This window comes from Excalfactoria chinensis, chromosome 17 (genome assembly GCF_039878825.1).
Source record: "Excalfactoria chinensis isolate bCotChi1 chromosome 17, bCotChi1.hap2, whole genome shotgun sequence".
Lineage (NCBI taxonomy): Eukaryota > Metazoa > Chordata > Aves > Galliformes > Phasianidae > Excalfactoria > Excalfactoria chinensis.
This window is the reverse complement of record NC_092841.1, coordinates 4830863-4853868: the sequence shown is the minus strand read 5'-3', so window position 1 is coordinate 4853868 and position 23006 is coordinate 4830863. Positions and strand designations below refer to the sequence as shown.

The window sequence follows — 23006 nt, the reverse complement described above, 5'->3', positions numbered from 1 at the left end:
CAAAGGATTTCAAAAATCAGCAGTGGCCACTTCTTTATTTTAGAGGGTTTATGAAAATTTAATAGGCATAGAAATGCAGACCTTCCTGACAGAAAAGAATTAGAGAAATGGTGTTTTCAGGCTCTTGTAAAACTGTATCATTAAACTTAATAATGGTATGTTTTGATTGTGGCATAAAACAGATGAACTTTGTATGCACATCCTTCACCCTGCTCAGGAAACCATATGCGTCTCAGTCATTCAGACAGCAATCTAATGCTCTGGATGCACAACAGCAGGAAGGTTTTGCCAACTCATTAATCTAAGCCTGTGTGTGCGGATGGGCATTTTTCTTTCTTTTTCTATCCACTGAAATTAGCAAAGAAAAGAAAATATTTTATTTCTGTATATATACAGATAAATGCTTATTAAAAAAATGTGTATCATCTATATATGCATAGGTAGATGGATGGATGGATGTGATGAGAGCATTAGAAATAAAGTGGTGACTGTACTAATAATCTTCACTTCCCCACAGTGTTATTTACTTCTGAAAAATACATAGGTCACTCCAAAAGTAATGCCTTCTATTTATTTCTGTGGTTACCACAACAGATACAAAGAGCACACTAACACCCTCTTACAGAGCAAATCCTCAGCTGCAAAACATGATTTTTCAACATAGCCATCCACCACTGTATATTTATGCCAGAGATGAACAAGAACTGTGTGCCACACTTAGAACTATCCACATGGCCATCCAGAACATGGTACATCTTTCCTGTTGCTGCTGCCATTGCTGAAACACACCACCAAACCCTCACAACACTCACGTCCACTGCTTGGACTGCACAAGCTTTCAGCAAGCACCAGTGAATGTCAACAGGTGTCAGTTTTTCTGCAGGGAGGAATTCAATGACATCCCTTTGCTCCACATGCACTTGCCAGTCAGATGGTCCCTCTGCTACCATTAGAAAGCTGCTGGCATTCCAATCAAAGAATGTTTTGAACATCAGTGCATCTTAAGATCACTCATTAAATAACGACTCAATTAGAGCCTCAGAATTTTGGCACTCTCTATTTTACTTTTTAAAGCCCTATATAAAATGAAAAGAGTAACTTTTCCATTTGTGTGAATTTCTCATCAGTTTGTAGGCTTCTGTACCTTTTGAAAATGCACTTAAACCTTCCAATTTAAACAGGCAGCTCTGACATCCTTTCATCAGAGACAAAAATTATTCTTAACACAGGTTTTAACAAGGATTCTTCAAACTGAAATCTTGTTACAGATCACTAGATTAAATTAGGGTAATGGGTTCTCTAAGCCTCAGTTATTCTCTCAATTACTTATTGACTTAGCCTAATTCTAAACTAAGGTTAATGAACGAAAAAGAACATGCAAACATAATTTTTCCCTCCACTTTCACATAATGCTTACAGCTGTCAGGCCAAAAGATAAAACTTGTCATGAGTGGTAAGAACGTGGCTGTGGAAGCACAGGGTTGTGGGCACATAAACAAGTATTCTAAGGCTATACTGCAATGTAATTTGTACTTAAACATTCCTCTGCCATGCTCAAGTTTGCCAGCAAAAATTCAGGCTGTAGGTTTCAGGACACTTAAACAGTAGATGATGGACATTGATATCCCGCCTGCTTTCCTACAGCAAAACATCTTTAATGATTCCTTGTTTTCACACTAAACAGCATGTAATGGATCCCATCATGTAGGAAGTTCTCAGTATCAAGATGTATCTCCCACTTAAAGTCCTTACCAGTCCCTGAAGGCTTTCAGACACTACTGATGGAAGCTGTCCAGTCACAGAAGCCAGTTTTTCTGCTTGCTTATTTCAATAACTCAGTTTTAATTTAGAAATCTAGAGAAAGCTCTGGGATCTAATTCATCTGCTACACTTGGTTTAAATGTATTTGGAATATTATAGATGAACGAGAGCAGTAAACATAAACACACACGCAGCAATTATTAAGCGAGTTACCATAAATTTTGCTTCATCTGCTTTAGACTTCACAGATAATAACAGGGAAAAATCATTGCATTAATGTAGTAGTGGAAATGTAATAAAGTGCTTTATTATCCCTAGAAGGCAGCATGCGGCAAATAGGCTCTGTGGGGTATTACCAATGTCCTAGGAGCAGTTTCACTCCTTCCTATCCATGGCATGTAATTATCTCAGGCTAACAATGACCCTGCAGGTCCCCTATTAAAGTTATATTTTTGTTACAGAACGGTGTATACATTATTGAAGAGCATTATTTTGATCACTGAGAAATTGACATATTGTGCTCATTAGCCAGTAAGCCTGAATATTTAATTTATGAAGTTTGTTTCAAGATTTCTCAGATTAGTCACTTAAGAAAAGTAAACAGGAGAACTGCAGCCCAGTGAATGGGAGGCATTCGTGCTGGCTGTGGAGCCTTAAAAAACGTGTGTCATGTCACATTCTGAGACATGCCACATGACATTAAGCAGGTAAATGAGTTAATGAGACTCATTAACATCATCTCCTTTTCACAACTTTTCAACAAATAAGACAAAAAGGTTATTTTAATCTTTGCCCTTCTCTCTTACATTTTCCCATCCATGTCTTTCCCATCAGATGTTGTGATGGTGGGGTCTGCTGTTCCTCAAAGCTCAGCAATTATGTCGCAGCTCCCCAGTACTCAGTACTGTATCAAAAATCTGGTACTTCCTTATCTTTAATTTTCTCTGCATGCCAGAAGTTTTTTTGTTCAGAGATACAGAGCTGTGCTGCAGCCAAAGTGCTGCACTTTGTGTGCTGCTCCTTCATTTCTGTCCTGCTTCTCCAACCACCCTTTCTGAACCTAATGACACAGAGTAAGGCTGTGGCACAAACCAAACCCAGCTAACAAACTATTTCAGTTTCAGTTTTCTCCATGGCTGTGGAAATCCTCCTGGCAGAGGTGATGGCCAAATGGGATGGGTCAACAGTGCTCTCTGCTGGCAGCAGGGAAAGGCTGCAAGAAATAGCTGCAATCTAAATTACAAGGCATGAATTACTTTGAATATATATCTATGGCGAGATATTTTTATACAAATGTATAGAAGATGATGATTTAAAAGGTCAAGAGGCAACTTTATCATAAACATAATTTTGCAGATGTTGCTATGCTCACAGTGTTTCAATGGTTTCCTTACATAAGGCTACATAAGTAGAGTTTAAAGATGAAGGCAGAGAAAAAGTATTATGAAGAATAAATATTCAAACATACAAAGGTTTACCAAATGTGCTTGGATGCTACACAGGAAAAAAAAAAGAAAAAAGCTGTTTAAAAACAAAGTATTAATGTTGTTATGTGTGTGTACAGAAACACAGCAGGGCAAGGACTGAGCTCTCTCAGTCTCCTCTAATAGTTTGGACAGTAGAATTGTTGTCTCCTACTTAATACTAATCTCTCCTTTAAGAGACAACTTTAAAAAACAGTTCTATCCTTTCAAACAACCCTTAAATATCTCCCAAGAACAAAACTGTGATATCATCCTTCTATTTTCTAGTGTATGTCCCCTATTAACAACTGATAGAAAATCAAGGCAGCAGCATAAAACTAATTCTAAAACCAACCAGATGCTGTAAGCACACTATTAAGAAAATGTACGTTCTTGTATGACCACTGCTTTGAAGGAAAGGAAGGTAATTCTGCAATGCAGAGAACTAAGCAGAGTGCCTTAGAGGGTTACATCTGAATTTCTTGTTCAGTGTGATGCTCAGTCATGGTCCCTGAAGTCAGACTGCAAAACACATGCATGCCCTGAAGCCTATGGAAGCTCTGTTTTCCAGTCCTAAAGAAGTCTCTGCTTTGTACCAGAGACATACAAGGGATGTACTACAGCACGGTCATTCCAAATCCATGAGAACAATATTTCATATTGCTGAACAAGGTTTGGTCAAGATACTATGAACAACAAAAACAACAAAATCATTAAGAGAAAGGGCTTTGTTTGGAGTACTCAGAAAAGCATTATTTGTTTTGCTGCTGTACTTAGAAACTCGGACTGAGGTGACCTGAGCTACAGCACAAGGTACTGCATGAGAATGGGACAATGCTGTGTAAGTCTGGAAGAAAACCAAACACTCTGCTGTTAATGCTTACATATCCTTGTGAGCCTGAAGATAGCTGTATATTTGTTTTTGCATTTATGAAGCTCTTTGAGTCCCTTAGATGGCAGATGCTACTTCATTCTTAGTATTCGTATTTTCATGTTTCCATGGAAGCCTGCTTCCTTCATGGACCTCTCAAAGCCACTGGTTGAACAGAAAACTGATGGCTCCGGCCCATAGAATCTGGTCTGTGGTCACTGGGACATCTACTGCTCTTGCTGTGTTGATAAGCAATGGCAGGGAGCAAAGGCAATGACAAAGCAAGTGCTATTAACAGCTCAGGTGCTGTTAGTGGGGCAGAAAGCCTGCTGCTCCTGGAGCCTGCAGAGCTACAAGAACATAAGACTTCAAGGGGAGGATGTGGAAGCCATGCAGTGGATGATAAAAGTGTGGTTATTGCAGGATGTAAAACCAAGGCATTACAACATCTTCAGAACACCCTTCAATACTTAGTGTTTTGCCTCCCTACACAGTGCTAGGCTTTCTTTGGATTGTATCTATTTTCATCCCAAAGAAAAAAACAGTTAAAACCCCAGATAAGATCCAAGGACACCACAGCAGGCAGCCATACACAATTGATTTTCTTGCTTCCTTACATTCAGTGCTGCTCTGCTGACAGGTACTGATACAAGTGAAAAAATATTCTTGGATCTGATCTTCAGACCACTGTTACCTGAATAAATCCAAACTGCTGAGAGACTATTTCACCATTTTGTAAAGGCCCTCGGGAAGCAGAGAGCTGCTGGAGAATGGTGACAATGAGCCACCGACAGAGCACGGGATGAAGGGCACAGAATCCAGCTCAGCTCCCTCACCTTTCCTCTTGCAATCCCTGCCTGTGATACTGGCACAGCTTTACCCCAAAACACGCTTCATTTTCCGATGCTTTTCCAGCACAGCCTTTTGAAGGCAGTTTTATCACAGACTGTAATGTAGTGATGTAGAACATGAAGGTCTGACAAATATTTAGTTCAGGACCAGCTTGGGAAGAAAAGAGTAAGCAATCAAGATATGTGGTTAACAAGGACACGATGGAATGCTTCCCTAACTGCAGGGCTAAAGAGCAATATCTTCTGTGCTTCTGTTGACCTTATATTCTACAGCCAAGCAGCAGAATTTGGACTTTTTGTGATTGTGGGGCTAACAAGTTACACACAGACAAATGAGCACCCCAATCTCACTTAGAAATGCAGCACTGCATATATTAGTGTGCCTGTGTGGCTGCCGTGCATCAAGATAAAGAGAGAATAATGCTGCTGGGGAATTATGTGCACAAAGCTCTGTGAAGCAAGAATTAAAATGAATGAGATTAAATAGAAAATAACACATCAGGAATATGTTAATAATTTAATTAAAGTCTACCAAAGTTGAAATATTGCACAATTAAGGTTGAAGCCCATCAACATTCTCTGTTCTACTTGGGGATTTTGCCATAGGTAAAATTACCAGTTCAGAAACATTTCTCAACGTTTGAGGAAAATTGGGTCAACTGAGAGCGTGGTGGGATCATTCACTTTGAAAATGGTGGATGGAGCTGTTTTCTCAGACTTTTAAGGATGCTTTAATACACTCCTTTAGCACAGCATTACTTCTAGCACATAAGACAAATGTGAACATTGATTATTTTGAAAAACAGAAGAGGGGCAATAAATGCTTTTTTTCCCCAACCCGGTTTGCTCTTTTCACCTTTACTTAACACTGTTTAAATAAAACTGTATACATTTAAGTCAAATAGAAACACAGAACAAAAATGTTACTCAGTAACAGAGCAACAGGAGGCTGTGACTGTGAAGGACAGCACCGAAGGTTAATCTGACTCTTTAAGGTAACAGTTACACAACTCACTGCAGAGCTTTGGCATTAGCCTTTCTACATCATCCCTTCACAGTGCTCTGTAACCCTTCATGCAAACCCCAGATAGCACCACACTCCCCAGCAGGAGAAGCTGTTGCCCATCCCAGGCAGGGCCAACTCCTGCCCCTGGGAGCCCTCCTAACACCTACTCTTTATCAGAGCACGCAGCAGACAGAGAACGCTGGCTACAAAATCACGCACAACTTCACAGTCTACAAAACCAAGCGAAGTTTTACGATTCACCATCACTTTAAAGGCTCAGCAACACAATATATAGAAAGTCCCTCTCTGGTCAGAATCTTCAGTATCTATCTAAGGAGCAGGATCAGAATCTCTTTTTTCGCCTCTCACAGTGAGAAGTGTAGATGGAGAAAACACAACAGGAAGTTTTCTGCTGAAAACGATGCCAGACAAACTTCTCCTATTTCCTGCACAGTGCTTTCCTACTGAGTATAACACATCTGTAAACTATGAGCTTGCAAACAGAAGGTGACTGCACTGTGCCCTGTAACTGAAAGTGGTTGTACTTGAAAAGTACGCTTTTAAAGGTCGTAAGATGTTCAGTTTGTACACAAAGCAGACAATCATGCACTGCAACAATTTCAGACAGCAGTCTGGTGACACTTGCCATGATCAGCCACAGCCTTATTGTACAAACATGGCAAGTTAGAAAGTCTCCAGAAATTAAAAATAAAATTCTCTAGCCGTTCCATCTTTCATTCATATGTAATCTGAGCAAATGGCAAATGTAAGACACTTTTGTTCTTGTAGTGATCAAATACCCGTAATAAAAATGCCATTAAAAGCCTCAGTGGTAGAGAAGAAATGGCACAGAGATGTCAGAGGCCAGTTGCCCAGGATCTGGATTGCAATACACGGCTCTTCCCATGTGCACACACTCAGAACAAGGGAACCAATGCCTTAAAAATGCTGAAGAAAAGACACTGCATTTTTGCTACTGAACATCTTGAATTTTGTCCTTCCTGGTGATGCGTCCATAAGCCTGTATGGGAGGTTCTTATGGTTTCAGTTCAGGTGTTCAGCCCTCGCTGCAGGTAGGAAATGAGGCATGTCAGATACTTCAGCTCATTACTAGTATTTTTTTATCTGCAGTTACGTAGGGAAATCCTGTTTTAAAATGGTCAATACAATCTCATTACAAGCACTGCCTCTTTATGAAGGGGAAAATGAGAAAGACAAATGTTACTCCTGCTCATGAATTTCTCTCTTATCACTTCCCCTCTCTGCTCTACAGAGAGTTATTTCATTCATATTAGAGGTTATTTGGGTCACTTTTACCTAAAGAGAGAAAATAATGGTAACCTAATTTGAGATTGGTGGCAATTTAAGTAAGAAAATGGATTCAGAATATTTTGCACTGTGGCTAAATTTAACTGAGTGCTCAGTGAAGTGTGAGCTTTCGGATGTGAATAAGAGGCTTTCAACCATTTCCCCCTATTTGTTTTTCAACAGCATTTCTTACTCATTGTTAGCAATTCCATTTCACCCATCCACAGCGTGCTGAAGCTGCTTCCAATAACCTGACCTTTCACATATTAAACTAAACTTGGTATTTAATTATTTGGCATGCAAAGCCAAGCAGAAGACTAAGGAGCAGTTACAAATAAAGTCATTGTGTCCTGTTGGAGATAAATAGGAATGTTTGGGTTTATTGCTTTCCTAAAACCATTTGAAACTGTTTTGAATTGGAATAAACACAATACGGACGACGTATGTCAAAGTTCAAAGTAACCACGACAGTCAAAACCTGCTTCATCTCATTCATTTGGTTGCATCACACAGTCTGTGCAGTAGAAATTTTTTACAACATACTGTGCAACAAAACAGGTCATCTAAATTCTGTAATTACTATTACAGATAAAACGACCCTGCAGCAATGTTAATTACTATAGTACTGATGTAATATAGGATATAATACATAATAGTCATGTCTTTAATTTTAAATTGAAGTGCAACAAAGCATATTATTGCTATCCTTCCTCTTCTTAATGTAAATGAATGCTATTCAAGTGTAGCATTTGCATCCACGCAGAACATTCTTAAATAAATCACTCTTCTACTTTAAGTCAAGCTGGCATATTTCACTTTTCAGTGACGTGTAACTTAAGGAACCTCTTGCTGTGGGAACTTCTGTGACAGGAGTAAATGTGACAGAATTATATTCCATATGAAAAGAAGATTTCTACAATCATTTTCTTTTTCATAACATAAAAGATCAGTCAGTTTTTAAAAGAAATGTACCATTCAGTCCTTTTACAAAATAAAGCTGAACCTCAAAGATCATTACAGCTACTTGAGGTGTAGTAGGAACTGGAGATACTCATCAAACCAGAAGTAATTTTGTACCACTATGGCCAAAACATCTGGCATCTGTAAAAGTAGAATATCCAGAACAAAGAGCCTTGCAGAAGAGGACAGTGAATGGTTTCACCTGCAGCATCAGAATGAGCAGGGCTTCCTGTTTTATGAATAACTACCTCTCTGCTTTTAGTTACTCAGAAATATACTAAAAGCCTGTGTATTTAGAAGTATTGGAGTCACAATCATTGTGCTAACCACGTGCCCCTGGATAGAACATCTACATATGGATTTACAGAAATGTTTTAATGTACAGTGTAAAATCCACACATTTAAAGTATGTCCTCAGGTTGTGTATTTCATCACATAACAATAACAAGATACTATGCTGCATTTAAATGAAGACGTGTAGGATGCAAAAACTTGCATTGTGTGTAATCGGCCTCAAGGAATTACAAATGATATTGAAAAAAACACTTTTTATCCCCTATTTTGTTTAGGTCAGCGGGACAATGTACAATACAGGGAGACACGTTTCTCTACGATTAGACAAGGAGCATTTGGTCAACATCTCTGGAGGGCCGATGACATACAGTCACCGCTTAGAGGAAATCCGGTTACACTTCGGCAGTGAAGACAGCCAGGGATCAGAGCACCTTCTCAATGGACAGGCGTTCTCTGGGGAGGTACGTCAGCATGTTCTGGATGACAAATGAACCAGAATGCAATGGTACACTTTTCATTTCCACCTGAAGGTATTTGCAAACCAATTTGCAACAAAAGAACTGTTTCCCTTAATCCAGTTTGGAATTCAGCTTTTGGATTATTTTTATTCCCAGCACATGCATGACTAAATGTGTGAGTCGTATTTAGAAAGGAACAGTTTAACTGCACTTGTGGACACCTTGTATTCACAAATACGCTGCTTATGAAGCAAACAAATATGCCTTAGTGCATCCTTTAACAGCCAAAACCTCTTCCTTAACAAATAAAGCAATGCTTCGGAATAACTATAGGGATTAATTATAAAGATACTCAGTGAGTATCCTGTTACCTTTCTTTTGGAAGATCAAAATGAATAATAGTTTTTTCATAGTAAATAACTTTGTTGGGGAAGAGTGAATTACCATCTGCAATATCTATCACAGATTCTGGTGATCAGACAGTTAATGAGTGTTATTTTCTTTGGTGTTGTGCAGCAGCAGTTACTGAAGAGTAGGACATTAACTGTAGGACTGTCAAATGATGTTATAACTGATGGCAATTATGTGCTTTGAAAAGCTTCACAGATACATAACATAACCAGCAGCAGCTTTTTCATGAAATTACTCATGTTTTACACAATTGAGTTCTGGTTGCCCTGTTCAAATTTTGTGATAATTGGGCATAAAATGTACTACTCCTTTAAGAGCCAAAAGAAAGAAAACAGAGGTGGGAGAAGGAGGCTAGAAATTCTTTCAGCCTTCTACTACCTCATTTTCCACATGGAATCAGGGAAATTTTACATGAGTGGGGATCTTTGAATGATAGTGAAGGATTATTTATCAGAGAGATCAGTGTTGCAAATCCAACTTCTGATATTTTTAGAAGCAGGACTGACAGATAAACAGCCTGTGAGAAGCATCAGGCCAGCTGAAATAATTTAATCCAGTCTGTTGAAGAATTAGAACGATCTCAACTGCTAAATCAGGAACAGTGATATTGTCACGGAGGCTTTCTGCACAGCTCTGATTTGCCTGTGTAGTTAGGAACAACCTCTCCCAAAATGCTTCTGTTGGTATTCTTATTTTCTGCCAAGCATAAAATCTTTACTGGAATAGTTTTGATACAACCATATATGTGAATTACAACTTCAGTGATGCTGGTGAAACAGACCAAGTCACAGCCCATCAGCAGATCAGAGCGAACTGTAGGCACAATGTGACCATAAACCGGACCACTTCTTCCAAGCCGCAAGCCAGCCACATCTCCTTTTATTTGATAAGGCCCTAACTTCTTCCAAAGGTAAATGTTGGCCATGCCTCTCTGTGACATTTGGCTCAGGTCTCTGCCTCCTTTTCTGAATGATGGGCCCGTTTTTCACAAAAGCATGTTTCCCCACACATTTCTCTGTGCAATATTTACGTTCCTCAACCCAAGCCTGGTTTTCTGTTTGCTTTTTTTCCCCATTGGATCCTCACTGATGTGAGGCTTTGGGATTCTATCAAGGCTGTTCATCAAAATGCAGGGTTGTACATTGTCCTTCCTCAGGAAAGGAACATTAATGCAGCAGGTGATGTCCATTGCCATAGGTCATCTGTATTTTGGAAGTTTTATTGGAAATGATATGGGTCATTTTTAATGTTGCAGCCAGGAGATAAGTTTACTGTATTCCAGTGCCGATTAATGTTGAAAAATAAGCCTCTGAGGGTAGTCCGGATGAGGGAACACATGTCTAGTGGAAGGGTGGTTTAGTAAAATCTCTATAACCTTCAGATTAATGTTCAGCTTCAGAGGAGAAAGTCAATAGGATAATGAATTAAACTGCTAGAGGAATAGAATATAAATCAGGAAGAGGTGGAGGTATTGTCATCACCGCAGCATAAGGAGACTATTCACGTGAGTAAATCATGATCAGTGGGAGATGAGCACGAGTGTTAGGAGCAGGAATGCACCTCTGTCTGCCCCAGAGACTACAGGAGGGTTTCACCAGAAATGCTACACGACACTTATACACACAAAAGCAGAGTTACAGTTCAAAAGCTACTCCTACTAACATTGGCTACTGTGTTTTTCTAAACCAAAATCAAATTCTGTATTTTCTGTTAGGTGGGTTTTATTGCACTAATTGACTTTTAACTTCCATAGATTACTGCAACTTTTGCATCAGCAGTGCAGGTGGAAATGCTAGGTCATCATCACATCAAATAAACAGAAGACCTTCTCACATCTATTTATGTCAGCATTTTGATTACTGACACTTAGCCCAATACAAATTACTTCAAATCTTTCTGGTATAATTGAGTAGCTTAACATTCCAGACAACAAGCAATACTGAGATCACCCAATTCCTCTACATTAGTAACTGATTTATAGAAAGTGTGTGACTATGCATTGTTAGATATGCATGTACTTGAAAATGTCATATATGATATTAGAGGGAGTTATTCTTCAAGCAATCAGTGCAAGCACCAGCTGTGCATGGCAGGAGCTCCCCCTCCAATGCTGTACGGTTGGACTTCAACTCTCAGGTCAGTCAAAGCAAAAACTGGAGACGTTTATGTGTTTGCTTATCTATCCCCTAACTCTGAAAGCACTCACACTTCCTACACCTCTCAGAGCTTTACAGAAGTATATTATTCCCATATATATCCCATGCAGAATATTGTGTTTGATACAAGGAGCTCCATTCTGGATATCCAGTATTTTTTGCTTCTGCAGAGTGCTTTTTTGGAGATACTGTGACATGAACTCCCTACGTACTCTTTGCTAGTTACTGAAATTTAAGAAATTGTATGTGCAGATATTAGTGGGTTTGGGTTTTTAAAATAATAATTATTTATTTATTGTCCTCTACACATCTGTGGGTGTTTCCTTGCCAGAAAACTTTTCTCCTTTGGAACCTGCTTTTCTGTATCTTACGGACTATCCATCCTTTAACAGAATTGCAAGAACTGCCTGAGCAAATTACAAGCTGTATGAAAATGTCAGTTTGTGTTCATGTAGCAACACAACAAAATATCTGCTGCTTGGAATAGTAAATGTTGGATTTCTTAGGTATGGAGCGAAACAGATCCCCTTCAGTAATAAATATACTTTTGCACATGTTTAGTTTTCAGATACCAACTGTTCTCATTTCTGGAGGGAGGGGGAAGTGGAAGAGAGTGTCAATGTACTGAGAGCACAGTCTGTCACATGCTATAATCTAAATCCCCTTGGTGCCTCAATTTTAAAATCCAGCATCATAAAGCAATAAGGTGGAGTTTTTCTGCTTAGAGTAGCAGCTGTAGGATTTGCTCTTTTAAACCACTGGGACAGTAAAACATTCAGCCCTCTAAACCTCCAGCGTCGCTTATGAAGTATTCACTTTGCCTTATTCCAAACGATTATAATTTGCTTGGGATGACTTTACTTGCTATTGGATGATTCTTCTTTAATTAAAGAGCAATTTACCTCCGCAGCCAAAAAAACTACATTTGTTCTGCAATGGGTTTTATGTTACTTGTGAATGAGTTTTCAATTACACTTCTCATAAACTTTAACTTTTTTCACAAATGTATTTAACATAACAATCCAGAGAAAGGAAGAATCAAACTAATTCCTTATTCAAAATTTCCCACAGCCACGTTCCTGGACAAACACAGAGGAAAATAAAAAGCAAGCTTATATGAAGTTTTATCCCCTTCATAACTTACAAAAGGAATGAAAAACAGTGATTATTGCTATCATATTCCTAGACAAAACTATCATGAAAACCACGGTGCTTTGTCTAGAGTAAGACTGCACAATCTACTATTTATATATGACCACTGACCTCAGACTTTTGTTTAACATTTCTTATCAACATATGAAAATGTCACTCCCTGGAAATCCTGCTAATAGTAGCATCAGTCAATAACAGTAATTCTACTTAACCTTCAGGATAGGACTGATCAGCAACTGCTGTAATATTCCCTCAAGTACACGATTCCTATGGATCAAAAACGGATTTGTAAATTTTCGTTCTGAAGTCATATTCAGTGTGAACACTATACACAGGTCATATTTTATTATGTGATTTTTTTGTCCTTTTCTCTTTATCAGTTTCTCTCCTAGTTCCTTGGGTCTTCCAGCAATGTAATCACAAAGCATTCGAGGACTTCTCTGCTACCTAATATGCTATTACCAACCCAGCCAGTTACACTGAATTCTACGCCCAAAGCAAAGCTTGTGGGCATTCATTCAGGACTTAATACTACAGCATCTGTGGCTACAGCATCTGTGGCTCAGCCACCCACTTCTCATTTACCTGATGCTTTTTCTCCTACCTAACACACAAGTCTGAAATACTCTGACAAAGTTGTATAGGGAGTTTTCCATCAGACTATCAATGCAGCACTTTTTCACTAGACTAAAGCAGCAGAGGAACACGGATTTCAAATTTGGTTCTAAGATTCTCCAGAAGAAGCAAGAAACAAAGCCCAATCCTTTTTTGCTTTCCTGAGAGAACAAAAAAAGCTTATGGTAATATACATAAAAGATGAATTGGTGCACTTGTCTGAAACAGGGAATCGTGATTCAGAAAACAATAAAAGGCTTCTTAGAACCAAATGTACTCCAGCTGTCAAGTGATTAGAGGTTAGAGCTCATCTCTTGCTCTCTTCACATAAAAAACAGGGAAAGGTCAATAAAATATCGTAAAAATATGCTACCAATAAAAGCATAATTAAAATACATAAAGTATTTACAGAAGCACCCATCCTGGGTGAAACTTAAAACCCTCTATAACACACTTCCCCTTATCAGGAAACGCCTATTCTTCAAATACACAAACAAACAACCAAAGAGACAGAGCTGTAATTCTAATTCTGCATGTTGTGAAATCTCTTTGTTGATTTGAGGATTGTTTCTAAACAGCAACATGGCATTGACCTGCAGGGTCAGTTTCATCTGAAATACAAGTTACTGCACCAAAAGTCAGATTTTGGCACATATTGTTCCATCTTTAACTTCAGAGTATTGGTCAAAGTGAGTTGTTCCCAGTGAGGTGGGCTAATGGGCAAGCTGGGAAGAAAGGCACTGCTGTTGCTTTGAACAGTACAATTCATCTCTGAGCATGCTGGTTTTCTGCTTCAGGCATGATAGAGCTGTAAGAGAGGCAGTAGACAAGAATATTTCTATGTGCATCCAACTCTGCAAATCACAGCCCAACTCTAACGGTTCTGGTTTAAGGCAGAGTTCTCTACAGGAATCTGGAAGCTCCCAAGCAGTACGTACCCAGATTGTCCCTTTGACAATCTGCCTCTATCTACAAACAATCCTTTATGCACATTTATAGTCTTGCTGAGGAGAGGGACACCAAAGGAAAAGCAACAAATTGCTGTAAGGTAAGCTAGGGAAATAAAACCCTGGGTGTCCAGACTCCTGACTAAATCAGCAGACATGCTGGCAGGAAATCAGGCAGATATCCAACAGCCTGTTTGTTTTTCAGCAAAAGTTCTTTGAAATCCAGTTTCCTTCACAAGGTACTTTGGTTTTGACATGTAAGCATTTTCCAGCAAAACCCTTTTTCAGCAAAAAATAAATAAAAAAAAATCCCAGCTAGTTCTGCTTCTGATTACTGCAAGGCCTTATTCTGCGTGAAGCCCAAGGGTGTGTTCTGTCAAGAGGATTTTCACTGTTTGATTTGTAGCTTAGAGCCTCCCTGTCTGCTGTTTCTCAGTTACAAAAGGTGCAATAGAGGAACTGTTCTCCACCCCAACCAGCAGTTATTCCTGAGGGTAAATAATAAAAAAAAAAAAAAAAAGTCCTATTTATTCTCTCAGATTCTAATGAATGTCTGTTTCATTCTCATAGAATTATCTTTTAGAAACCCAGGCAAACCGTGAAAGGAAAATTAGCAGGGTAAAAAAATAAAACAAAAACTTTTGGAAAGGAACTATGAGCATGTCACTGTATATTTGAACTTCACATTTACTCAGAATAAGCCAGAAGAGGAAAAAGTGCTGTACTATTCAGACCAATTCCTTTGTTTACAATAAAATAGCCTTCTTTGCTTCTAGTGTGGAAGAACTGATCAGTTTTTTGACCCCACCCATCTTTCATGTGATTTATAAACTAATCAACATTTTTCATGTGGTCATCAAACCACCTCGGGACAGAGCAAAGTGGGTTGATTTTACCAGTGTTTTGCTAGATAGTGTTCTGTATTTGTGCTTTAAATATGGCAGCTGGTATCTCAAAGTGAATGCCCATGATTAAATCTAAAGACCTGCATGGTTTAGAATTAATTTTTTTTTTTTAAGTGGGAGAAGTCCAGAAAGCCAACAAAATTTCTGAGTTGTATTTTCTTATATCAGCTTTAAGTCTGTCCTTTAGTATCTCTGAAGAGAAAAATAAAAACACAGTGAAGAGCTGGAAGAGACTGTCTGTCTCCTTTTAGTTCAGTGTTTGTTTAGAACTGAGCCTGAACCAGAAATCTCATTCAGGTATGTCCGTCTGGATGTGGTCACTTCATGTTCCCTGTAGGTATTCTGAAAGGCTGATAGCTGCTCACAACAGGCACTAATGATAGCCCTTATAATGCTTTTTGTCAAATGCTTTACGGTCATTAACATGCTCCCCATTAACCATCAATTACCTTGCAGCATAATTATTTTGCAGATTTTACAAATGGGTGGGCAGAGACAGAGGCTGAGTCAACTGCAGTCACGACAAGGGGCTGTGGCACAGCAAAAAGCAAAGCACAACATTTCATGGTGTGTTCAAAGTCCCGGGAATGTTGCCTACCTGATTTCTCAAAATTAGCTCACAGGTATCTTGAATAGGCAGATCTTATCAATCTTATTTCCATAGCAAAAATTAATCACCCCAGTGCACCATAAACTACAGCATCCAAACACATTAATGGATAGTCGTACAAATTTCCCATCGGATATGCTCAATATTCTGCCTAACAGAAACAGAAATTGCCAAACACTGAAGTCTGTCCTGTAGTGAGCATGCCAAGCTAAGTAGATCTCAGAGCACTCTCCTTTGAATTGCAGTGGGGTTATAAGCATTAACAGTATTAAAAGCCACTGAAGCAGTGAGAGTAATTTACAAAGATACATCTTCAAAGATGAAAGAATGCTGTTATGGTAAATATCTTTTAAAATACTTCTAAATGAGTAGCAATTATTATTTGAAATCATAGTCTCCAATTTATTGAACCATCTAATTTTCTTGACAGAGTTCAAACTAAGATGTTGATTGATTCTGATCAGCAGATTGGTAACTGAAGAGCTGTTTTGTCACATTGCTGTTAATGAAGCAAATCAGCTTTTCCTTAATGTGCAGATATTTCACTCCTATACACTGTTTATGCTAACCATCTCTGCGGAAAGAGAAACCATCACAGTTTCTACAAAACAAACTGAGCTGTGGTAACAACAGCAAAACAATGAGTCTTCCCCTGTAATTTAAATTCAGATCAAAAATACGAATTCTATGACAAAGGCAGGTCCTGTGCTGCTGTTTTGTATTGGTTTTGTTTATTTCTTATTTAATGCAACCAGCAAATGAACACTGCAGAACTTCAGAAAACAGAGAATTAACTTTGCTGTAATAGTACAGACTGTCATGTGCTCCGAGGCTAAGAAACGGGAACAGAAAGGTTGGGTGTACACCCAGGAGTTGGTTTGCCTGTACAGTCTTGTTTTGCCTCCCTCTCCACTTTCTCATCAAATCTATTCTCTCTTTATCCTGCCACAAAGAGAGATCAAAAAGGTCAAGAAAATTCAGATAGCTTTTTATTGCAGCTGTAGCATCATCTCTGCTGAATTGCAGCACCACCCTATACGCTTAGATTGCACCTTAATGTTGTTCTGCTCGCATGATAAAAAGCTAGAGAATAATATCTTAAAACCACAGTTAATATGGGATTATATATAATTCTGTACATCAAAGCTAAAAAACAGAATGCAGGGACACTGTTTGGCAGCACAGAGATGTGCAATACAGTGACCTGCCTGAGCATCATGAACTCATATATCTGTGCTTTCAGAAACTCTTGCACAAGCAACCTGTGACATTCTCAGAATGATGCTGACAGCAGAGCAGCAGTGCTGCCCTTTCCCACTGCGATAGCCCCTGAAAAAACAGCAGTCTGTTTTTAGACATATACTCACTAACCTTTTAACACCACTGTGAAAGGAAACTAACGTGTATTTATGGACCGTTTTGCTACTCTGGGAAACGCAAAGTGAGGAATGGCACAGCTGGACAGCAGAGCTAACGTTAGAAGAATGACATATTTTAAGTGACAGGTAGAAATAGGACAGAGAAGGGCAGGGGATATGCTTGTGTTTACAGAAAGAGGAGAATGCACAGGTCTGAGTATGGGCAAGGAATATGTTGTGAACACAAGGAGTGCATGCTGCATTTATAGGGAGTATGGAAAGAGCACAGCTAATAAGGAATCCTGCCATTATGGGACACATTCAAACTAGCATATTTCTGGTTATATTTTTAATTCTGCTGGCAGTATCCAAAGGTGGAAGAGGCCAACAAGGCAAAATTTAACTCTATTAAATGGATGGGGACATTTTCAGTTCTGTGCAGAGATACAGACTGACCTGATAAAACGTCCAGCTTCAGCAGAAATTACAGGATGAAAAATAGACAAATTGAAATTTGGACTGGAGCACAAGAGCCAACAGCAGCTTCACACAGTGTGTCTGAGAGCTGGAATGCCCTCAAGTAGTAACAAATGCGTTTTTACGTCTCCTCCTGAGACTCTTACAGGTTTGGCTTTTTTTTTCTGGAAATGTCCTAAAAATCTCAACCTTGATGTTCAAGTTCACAATTATTTTTGAGCAAACCTATTTCCCCAGTGGGTTTCCCTCTTTTCTTCTGAGGTGAATTTCTACTGCTTGACTTCCAGTTCTACCCAGGATGATCTATTAGAGAAACTGTATTATTTTCTTTTTCCTTCTGGAAAGTGTTAGTTTTTGAACAAGATCAAATTATCTCCTGTGCTTCAGTATTGAACTAATTTTAATTATTAAAACCTTTGTCCCAGGAAAAAGTCTTCAGGCTGTTTACTGAGAAAACAGCTATTTTTAATGGGATTTGGGAACGTCTTTACCTGAGGAGATCAGGGACCACTGGAAACAAAATTCTGGCTGTGAGCTGGGCTCAGAATTCAAGGACTTTTTTCATGTCAGAAGAACTTGCTTTTTCCTACACCTTCTTTTCTGTTTATGCCTCCTTCTTAATGGGCTTTACAAAGGCTATAGTATTGGAAGCACAGAAATCAAGATGCAGTAAAATTTAATATATATTTATATGCATAAAAATATATGTATGTAATATATATATCATATATATTTAAATGAGTTAAAAACCCAAACACATACTATGCAATTACATCATATTTATAACAATCAGAAATCAATCTCTTGCTAGATGTCATTCTGGTAATATGCAGTCCCCTCTGCCATAATTTTATATGGGATTCTCTTCTCAGAACAGTCAGCAAATTGATATTGTTCCAGTATTAATTCATACTATGATTTCTCACATTTAGGTTCACTGTTTTTTGCATCACTGCAAAATAATTTGATGTTTTAGCAAGGTAATGGGGTAAGCACATTGTTGCTCCATAACTCAAAATCTAAAGACGGCACTGTCTGCGTTTAACTTACAATGCAGCTTCCCCAACAGTCATTACAAACCAGCATATAATCACAACAACAAAATTGTTTACCGCAGTGCAATGAAATCAAATACATATTTAACGATGTAAGCTTGACCAAGTAATAATGTAATATAATATACAGAATCAACATTATCTTCAATTAGGTGCCTACAGTGGTTGAGGAGTTCCCAATATTAGGAGTTCAAGGAGACGAATTTTTATCTGCTCTAATTTTCAGCTCCATTTCATCTGTGCACTAACAGAAAGGTTCTCTTTTGCTGTATGAGAGCCATGGCACAGAATAATGAGCACAGCAAAGAAACGAAATAAAGGAAGAGGCGGCAGGTGCAGTATCAGAACTGGTAAAATCTGTGAAAAGAACATTTTGTGGGGTAAAAATAAGACAAAATCCACAAGAGATACTGCTGGTATTAATAGATATCTTCTCACACTTTTAACAAAGAGCAAGACCAATCCAGCCACTCTGCCCCAGCATTTGTAAATATTTGTGCCTGCCTGATCGCATGAGGTTGGGACAAACGCAAAGCGAAGAGCAGCACTGCACAGCCCAGCACTGCTGCCTGCTGCATGGGGAGAGCAGGAGCTGGGATTCACTCCTGAAGGTTCTCCTCCATGTGCCATGGAGCAGTGTCATGGCAGGTGGAGATGCTGCTGTTGGGGGGTGGGCCCCTCTGCAGCTCTTTGCCTTTCATACTCACTTATGAGAAACTGAACTGAAGGATACAGTGCTGCACTGAGGCAAACTGAAAGCCAGTCATTGCATAGCAGCTGCATCTTTCACAATCTCTAGCTTAATTCAAATATTATTTCCCTATGGAAGTGATGCTGCTGAACCCATTCCATTTGTGCTCTTCTAGTGGGAACTGGAAGCAACAAGAAAGAGTGGGATCTGCACGGAAGTCACAGACATTTTGAAAGCCGGGCCCTTTGCCATCAAGAATAAGGAGCTGCTTTCACATGACGGAGGCCAGGCTATCTGCCAGCACTAACTAGTTTACTACACGGACAAAATGAATTTCAGGGCATTTAATTGGATCATCAGCCAAATTCACCTTTTCTAATAGTAGAAAATTCAACAGACTGAAGATTCCTTCAGGAGTTCTGCATTTTGGAGTGTGGCAAATTCCCTAGTTTTCTTTCATTAAGGGAAAATATGTCTGGCCTTTCAGGTATTCCCATGCTGGTACTTTCAGCATTGCAGCTACATAAATTACCCTGTAAATGAATACAGATTGTGTTTTCTAATGGGAAATAAACTTTGACTTCTGTTCTCCGATGCGGAAATTCTACTGATACAAATTACAAACGTGACTTTATTGCTGCTCCTTTTCTCACCACCACGATGACCATGAGGCACATTTTGAGCACTGATGACACTTATGACTCATCCATGTTTTAAGGAGAGGCACATAAAAGGCTTATGTAGCAAATCTGAGATGGTTTCGCTGTGCTCACCATCACTTCCAGTGAAGAGATCAATTGCTGCTTATTAGTTTCCAGGATCATAATGAAACCGATTACATCTGAAAACACACACAGGAGATCCAAAGCAGTCTGCACTCACAAACTCCCATTCCAAAGACCTCCAATGCGGGCAGATCTGCTTTCAAGGTTAACAATATTGCATCGCAGCTCCACCATCTAGGCTCATTTGCCTTTAGCCTAATTTCTAGTCAACGCACTATTCACTTTGTTATGATGAAGTTGGCTGCATAACTGATTTCCAGTCTTCACCCTTTTGTTTGCCTAGCTCTGCATCTCACTATTCCAGCAGCCCACAAACAGACACAGCAATAAGCATGTTTCTATAGAATCTGAAATTGTTTTGTTTTACTGGCCTTCAGTTATTAAATTTCAAAACTTTTGAATAAGTGTAAATTCAGGGCATATTCACAGCTTTATCTCTTAGCATTTAGATGAGTTTTCAGGTGACTTCCAGTATCTAAACATTTGTGTTATACAGGCAAAAGAAACTATGTAGTAGAGGTCACTGGTATTTAGCTAGACTGGGTGACGATTACCAGTGAGTTTGGAAAAAGGTTACTTCTGTGCTGAAATTTACAGCCAGAAAGTTTGAGACAAATAGGAGAGGAGAGGATCTTCTATTGTTTGTGCAAAGCCGAGGCTTTTATTTGTGGATGCAAGGAAGCAGCTCTAAGAGATGACATAAAACAGGAAACTGCAGAAAGTAACTTTAACAAAGAAAACTGCTGTTAGATCCTTGAACTTCAACCAACTGCAGCACAATCAAGGCTAAAGGAAAGGTTTCTGTATGATGATCTTTCTCTGTTTGTAAATGGGACTAATCTGCAGTTGTGTGGCTGTACTGAACTGCTCTTACCACGTGGTAACTCTAAGAGCCATTTACAAGGTACCCAGAAGAACATATTCTTATGATAGACAACTGCTGCTGTGTGTAATTTCATGCCCTTCTAATTTATGCTGGGCTGCTGAGTAGTGTTTGCCAATATCCTGCTTTCCTCTACCAGATCTGCAGATAGAACTGAAAAGCTTACTTTATAACCAGTACGTGGCTTAGAATATAAATTCTAAGTGCCATTTGTTGTATAATGCCACTCAATTCATTAGCTACAAGATAATTTTGTAGTTGTCTGCCTTAACTGTATTATCTTATGTTCTTATATAATTGATGCATTCTTGTTCTGGCTGTACTTGTTGCTCCTCAACCTCAAATTCACCTTTTATACTACAAATAGGAAAATCTCTTAAGCAATTTACATAAACAAAAGCCACTTGTACTTCCCTCAGATTTAAAAGAAGCTTCCAGTATAACTTATTTCCAGGGTAGTTCTGTGCCATCTTTCCTCTCAGTCTTTGATTCTACACCTTAAACAGGAAAATCTGATGTGAAATTTCTTCAAATAGTTTTGAAAAACTTCCCTCTGTAGTATCATCTCATCTACTGTAGTATTAATATCCTAAAGGAACGTCAATCAGTTAAGAAAACATTCAATCCAGAAATGCTTTTGGCTATTTTGTGTCAAGCCGAGCTTCCTCAAACATTTCTGTGTTTGAGTCTTCAAATTACATTAAAAGATTTAACAATACAATCACTGACAATGAGATGCATCTCAAAACTGTCTCCTCCTTGCTCAGACTTTCAGTGTTTCCCTGCTGTTGTTCATTAAGATGCTGGAAATCCCAGAGTCACAAAGTTTCCTGCCAAAACTATTTTATCCCAAGTTTCTTTTTGTACCTTTTAAGGTGATGTGTTATAAATTATCATGAATCAGTAACACAAATTGAATTTGATAATCTGGCACTCATTATCCACCTTGGTAGTCCCTGTACTTTCCCTATTGCCATTAAAGTTCAACCTGGGCATCTCACAATATTGTCCCTGGAAAGTGCAGTTATTTTCATTTCAGAGATGGCAAACTGGACAGAAATGGTTGGCATATTTCCTTAAGGGCAGAGAAGGCAGTTGAAACTGAATTTATTAGGTCACAAGGGAGCAACTAAATCAGTGCAGAAAAACAAAGTATCAGTAAATCATTCAGAAATATTCCATAATACTGCCTGTGTGCTTTCACATATAACTTTTAATGAATATACTATTTAAACTACTGGTTTCTACTCCACTAGTTTAAAAACAAACTCTGATCTCCCTATGTACATATATACCCCCCTGCTCATTTGTAACCTTAACCCTAAGCGCTACCTTGACTGCTGGGTATATTGCTATAATGGGCATGTTAAGCTTCACCATTATTCCCCTCTGCATTCTAAGGACAAAAGGGAGGATAAGCCTGGGTTTTCAGTAGCCAAATTGTAGTAACACATCTTTTCCTGTGATATTTTTCTCCTTCTACCCAACATGCCCACTCTTTCAACTGAAATGTAGCTGTGCATGGTACTTTGGTAAGGTGCACAGAGAGATGGAGTGGCATCACACACTGTTAGGCTTGAAATGCAAATGCATTGCTGCAGTGCCTTTGCACAAGCATTCTTTTGACATTCTATCGTGGGGTAACGAGTCAAATGACAAAAAACAATTGATCTCCAGTTCACCATGACTCTGACTTGTAGGAAACAATTTCTGCTGCCTTCTGGACTGGTTGTGAAAGAAATGCACAGTTATCCCAGAAATTCAGAGCACTATTATGTAACTGAATCTCTCAGACTGTGCATTTATACTGAATTCATCATCATGGTGCTTGAGCATCTGTTGTATTTTAAATGAGAAAACAATTTAAATGTAGTGTTTAGTCAGAAATCCAGTACAAATCCAGGAATGATGACAGGCTCATCTATGAGCCTTTTTTCCCCCACATTACCTCTATTGTCTCCTAAGATGCAGCTTTTATAGATGATGGAT

The 23006-nt window shown here is 38.8% G+C and overlaps 1 protein-coding gene across 1 annotated transcript in view; it reads left to right on the top strand.

The window, feature by feature from the left end:
• The window catches only part of CA10 (carbonic anhydrase 10), a 130514-nt gene that overhangs the window by 93600 nt on the left and 13908 nt on the right, over window positions 1-23006 (top strand). The window contains exon 5 of the mRNA XM_072351973.1: window positions 8790-8975. Within this exon, the coding sequence (XP_072208074.1) occupies window positions 8790-8975 (186 nt within the window). The remainder of the gene's footprint in view (window positions 1-8789; window positions 8976-23006) is intronic.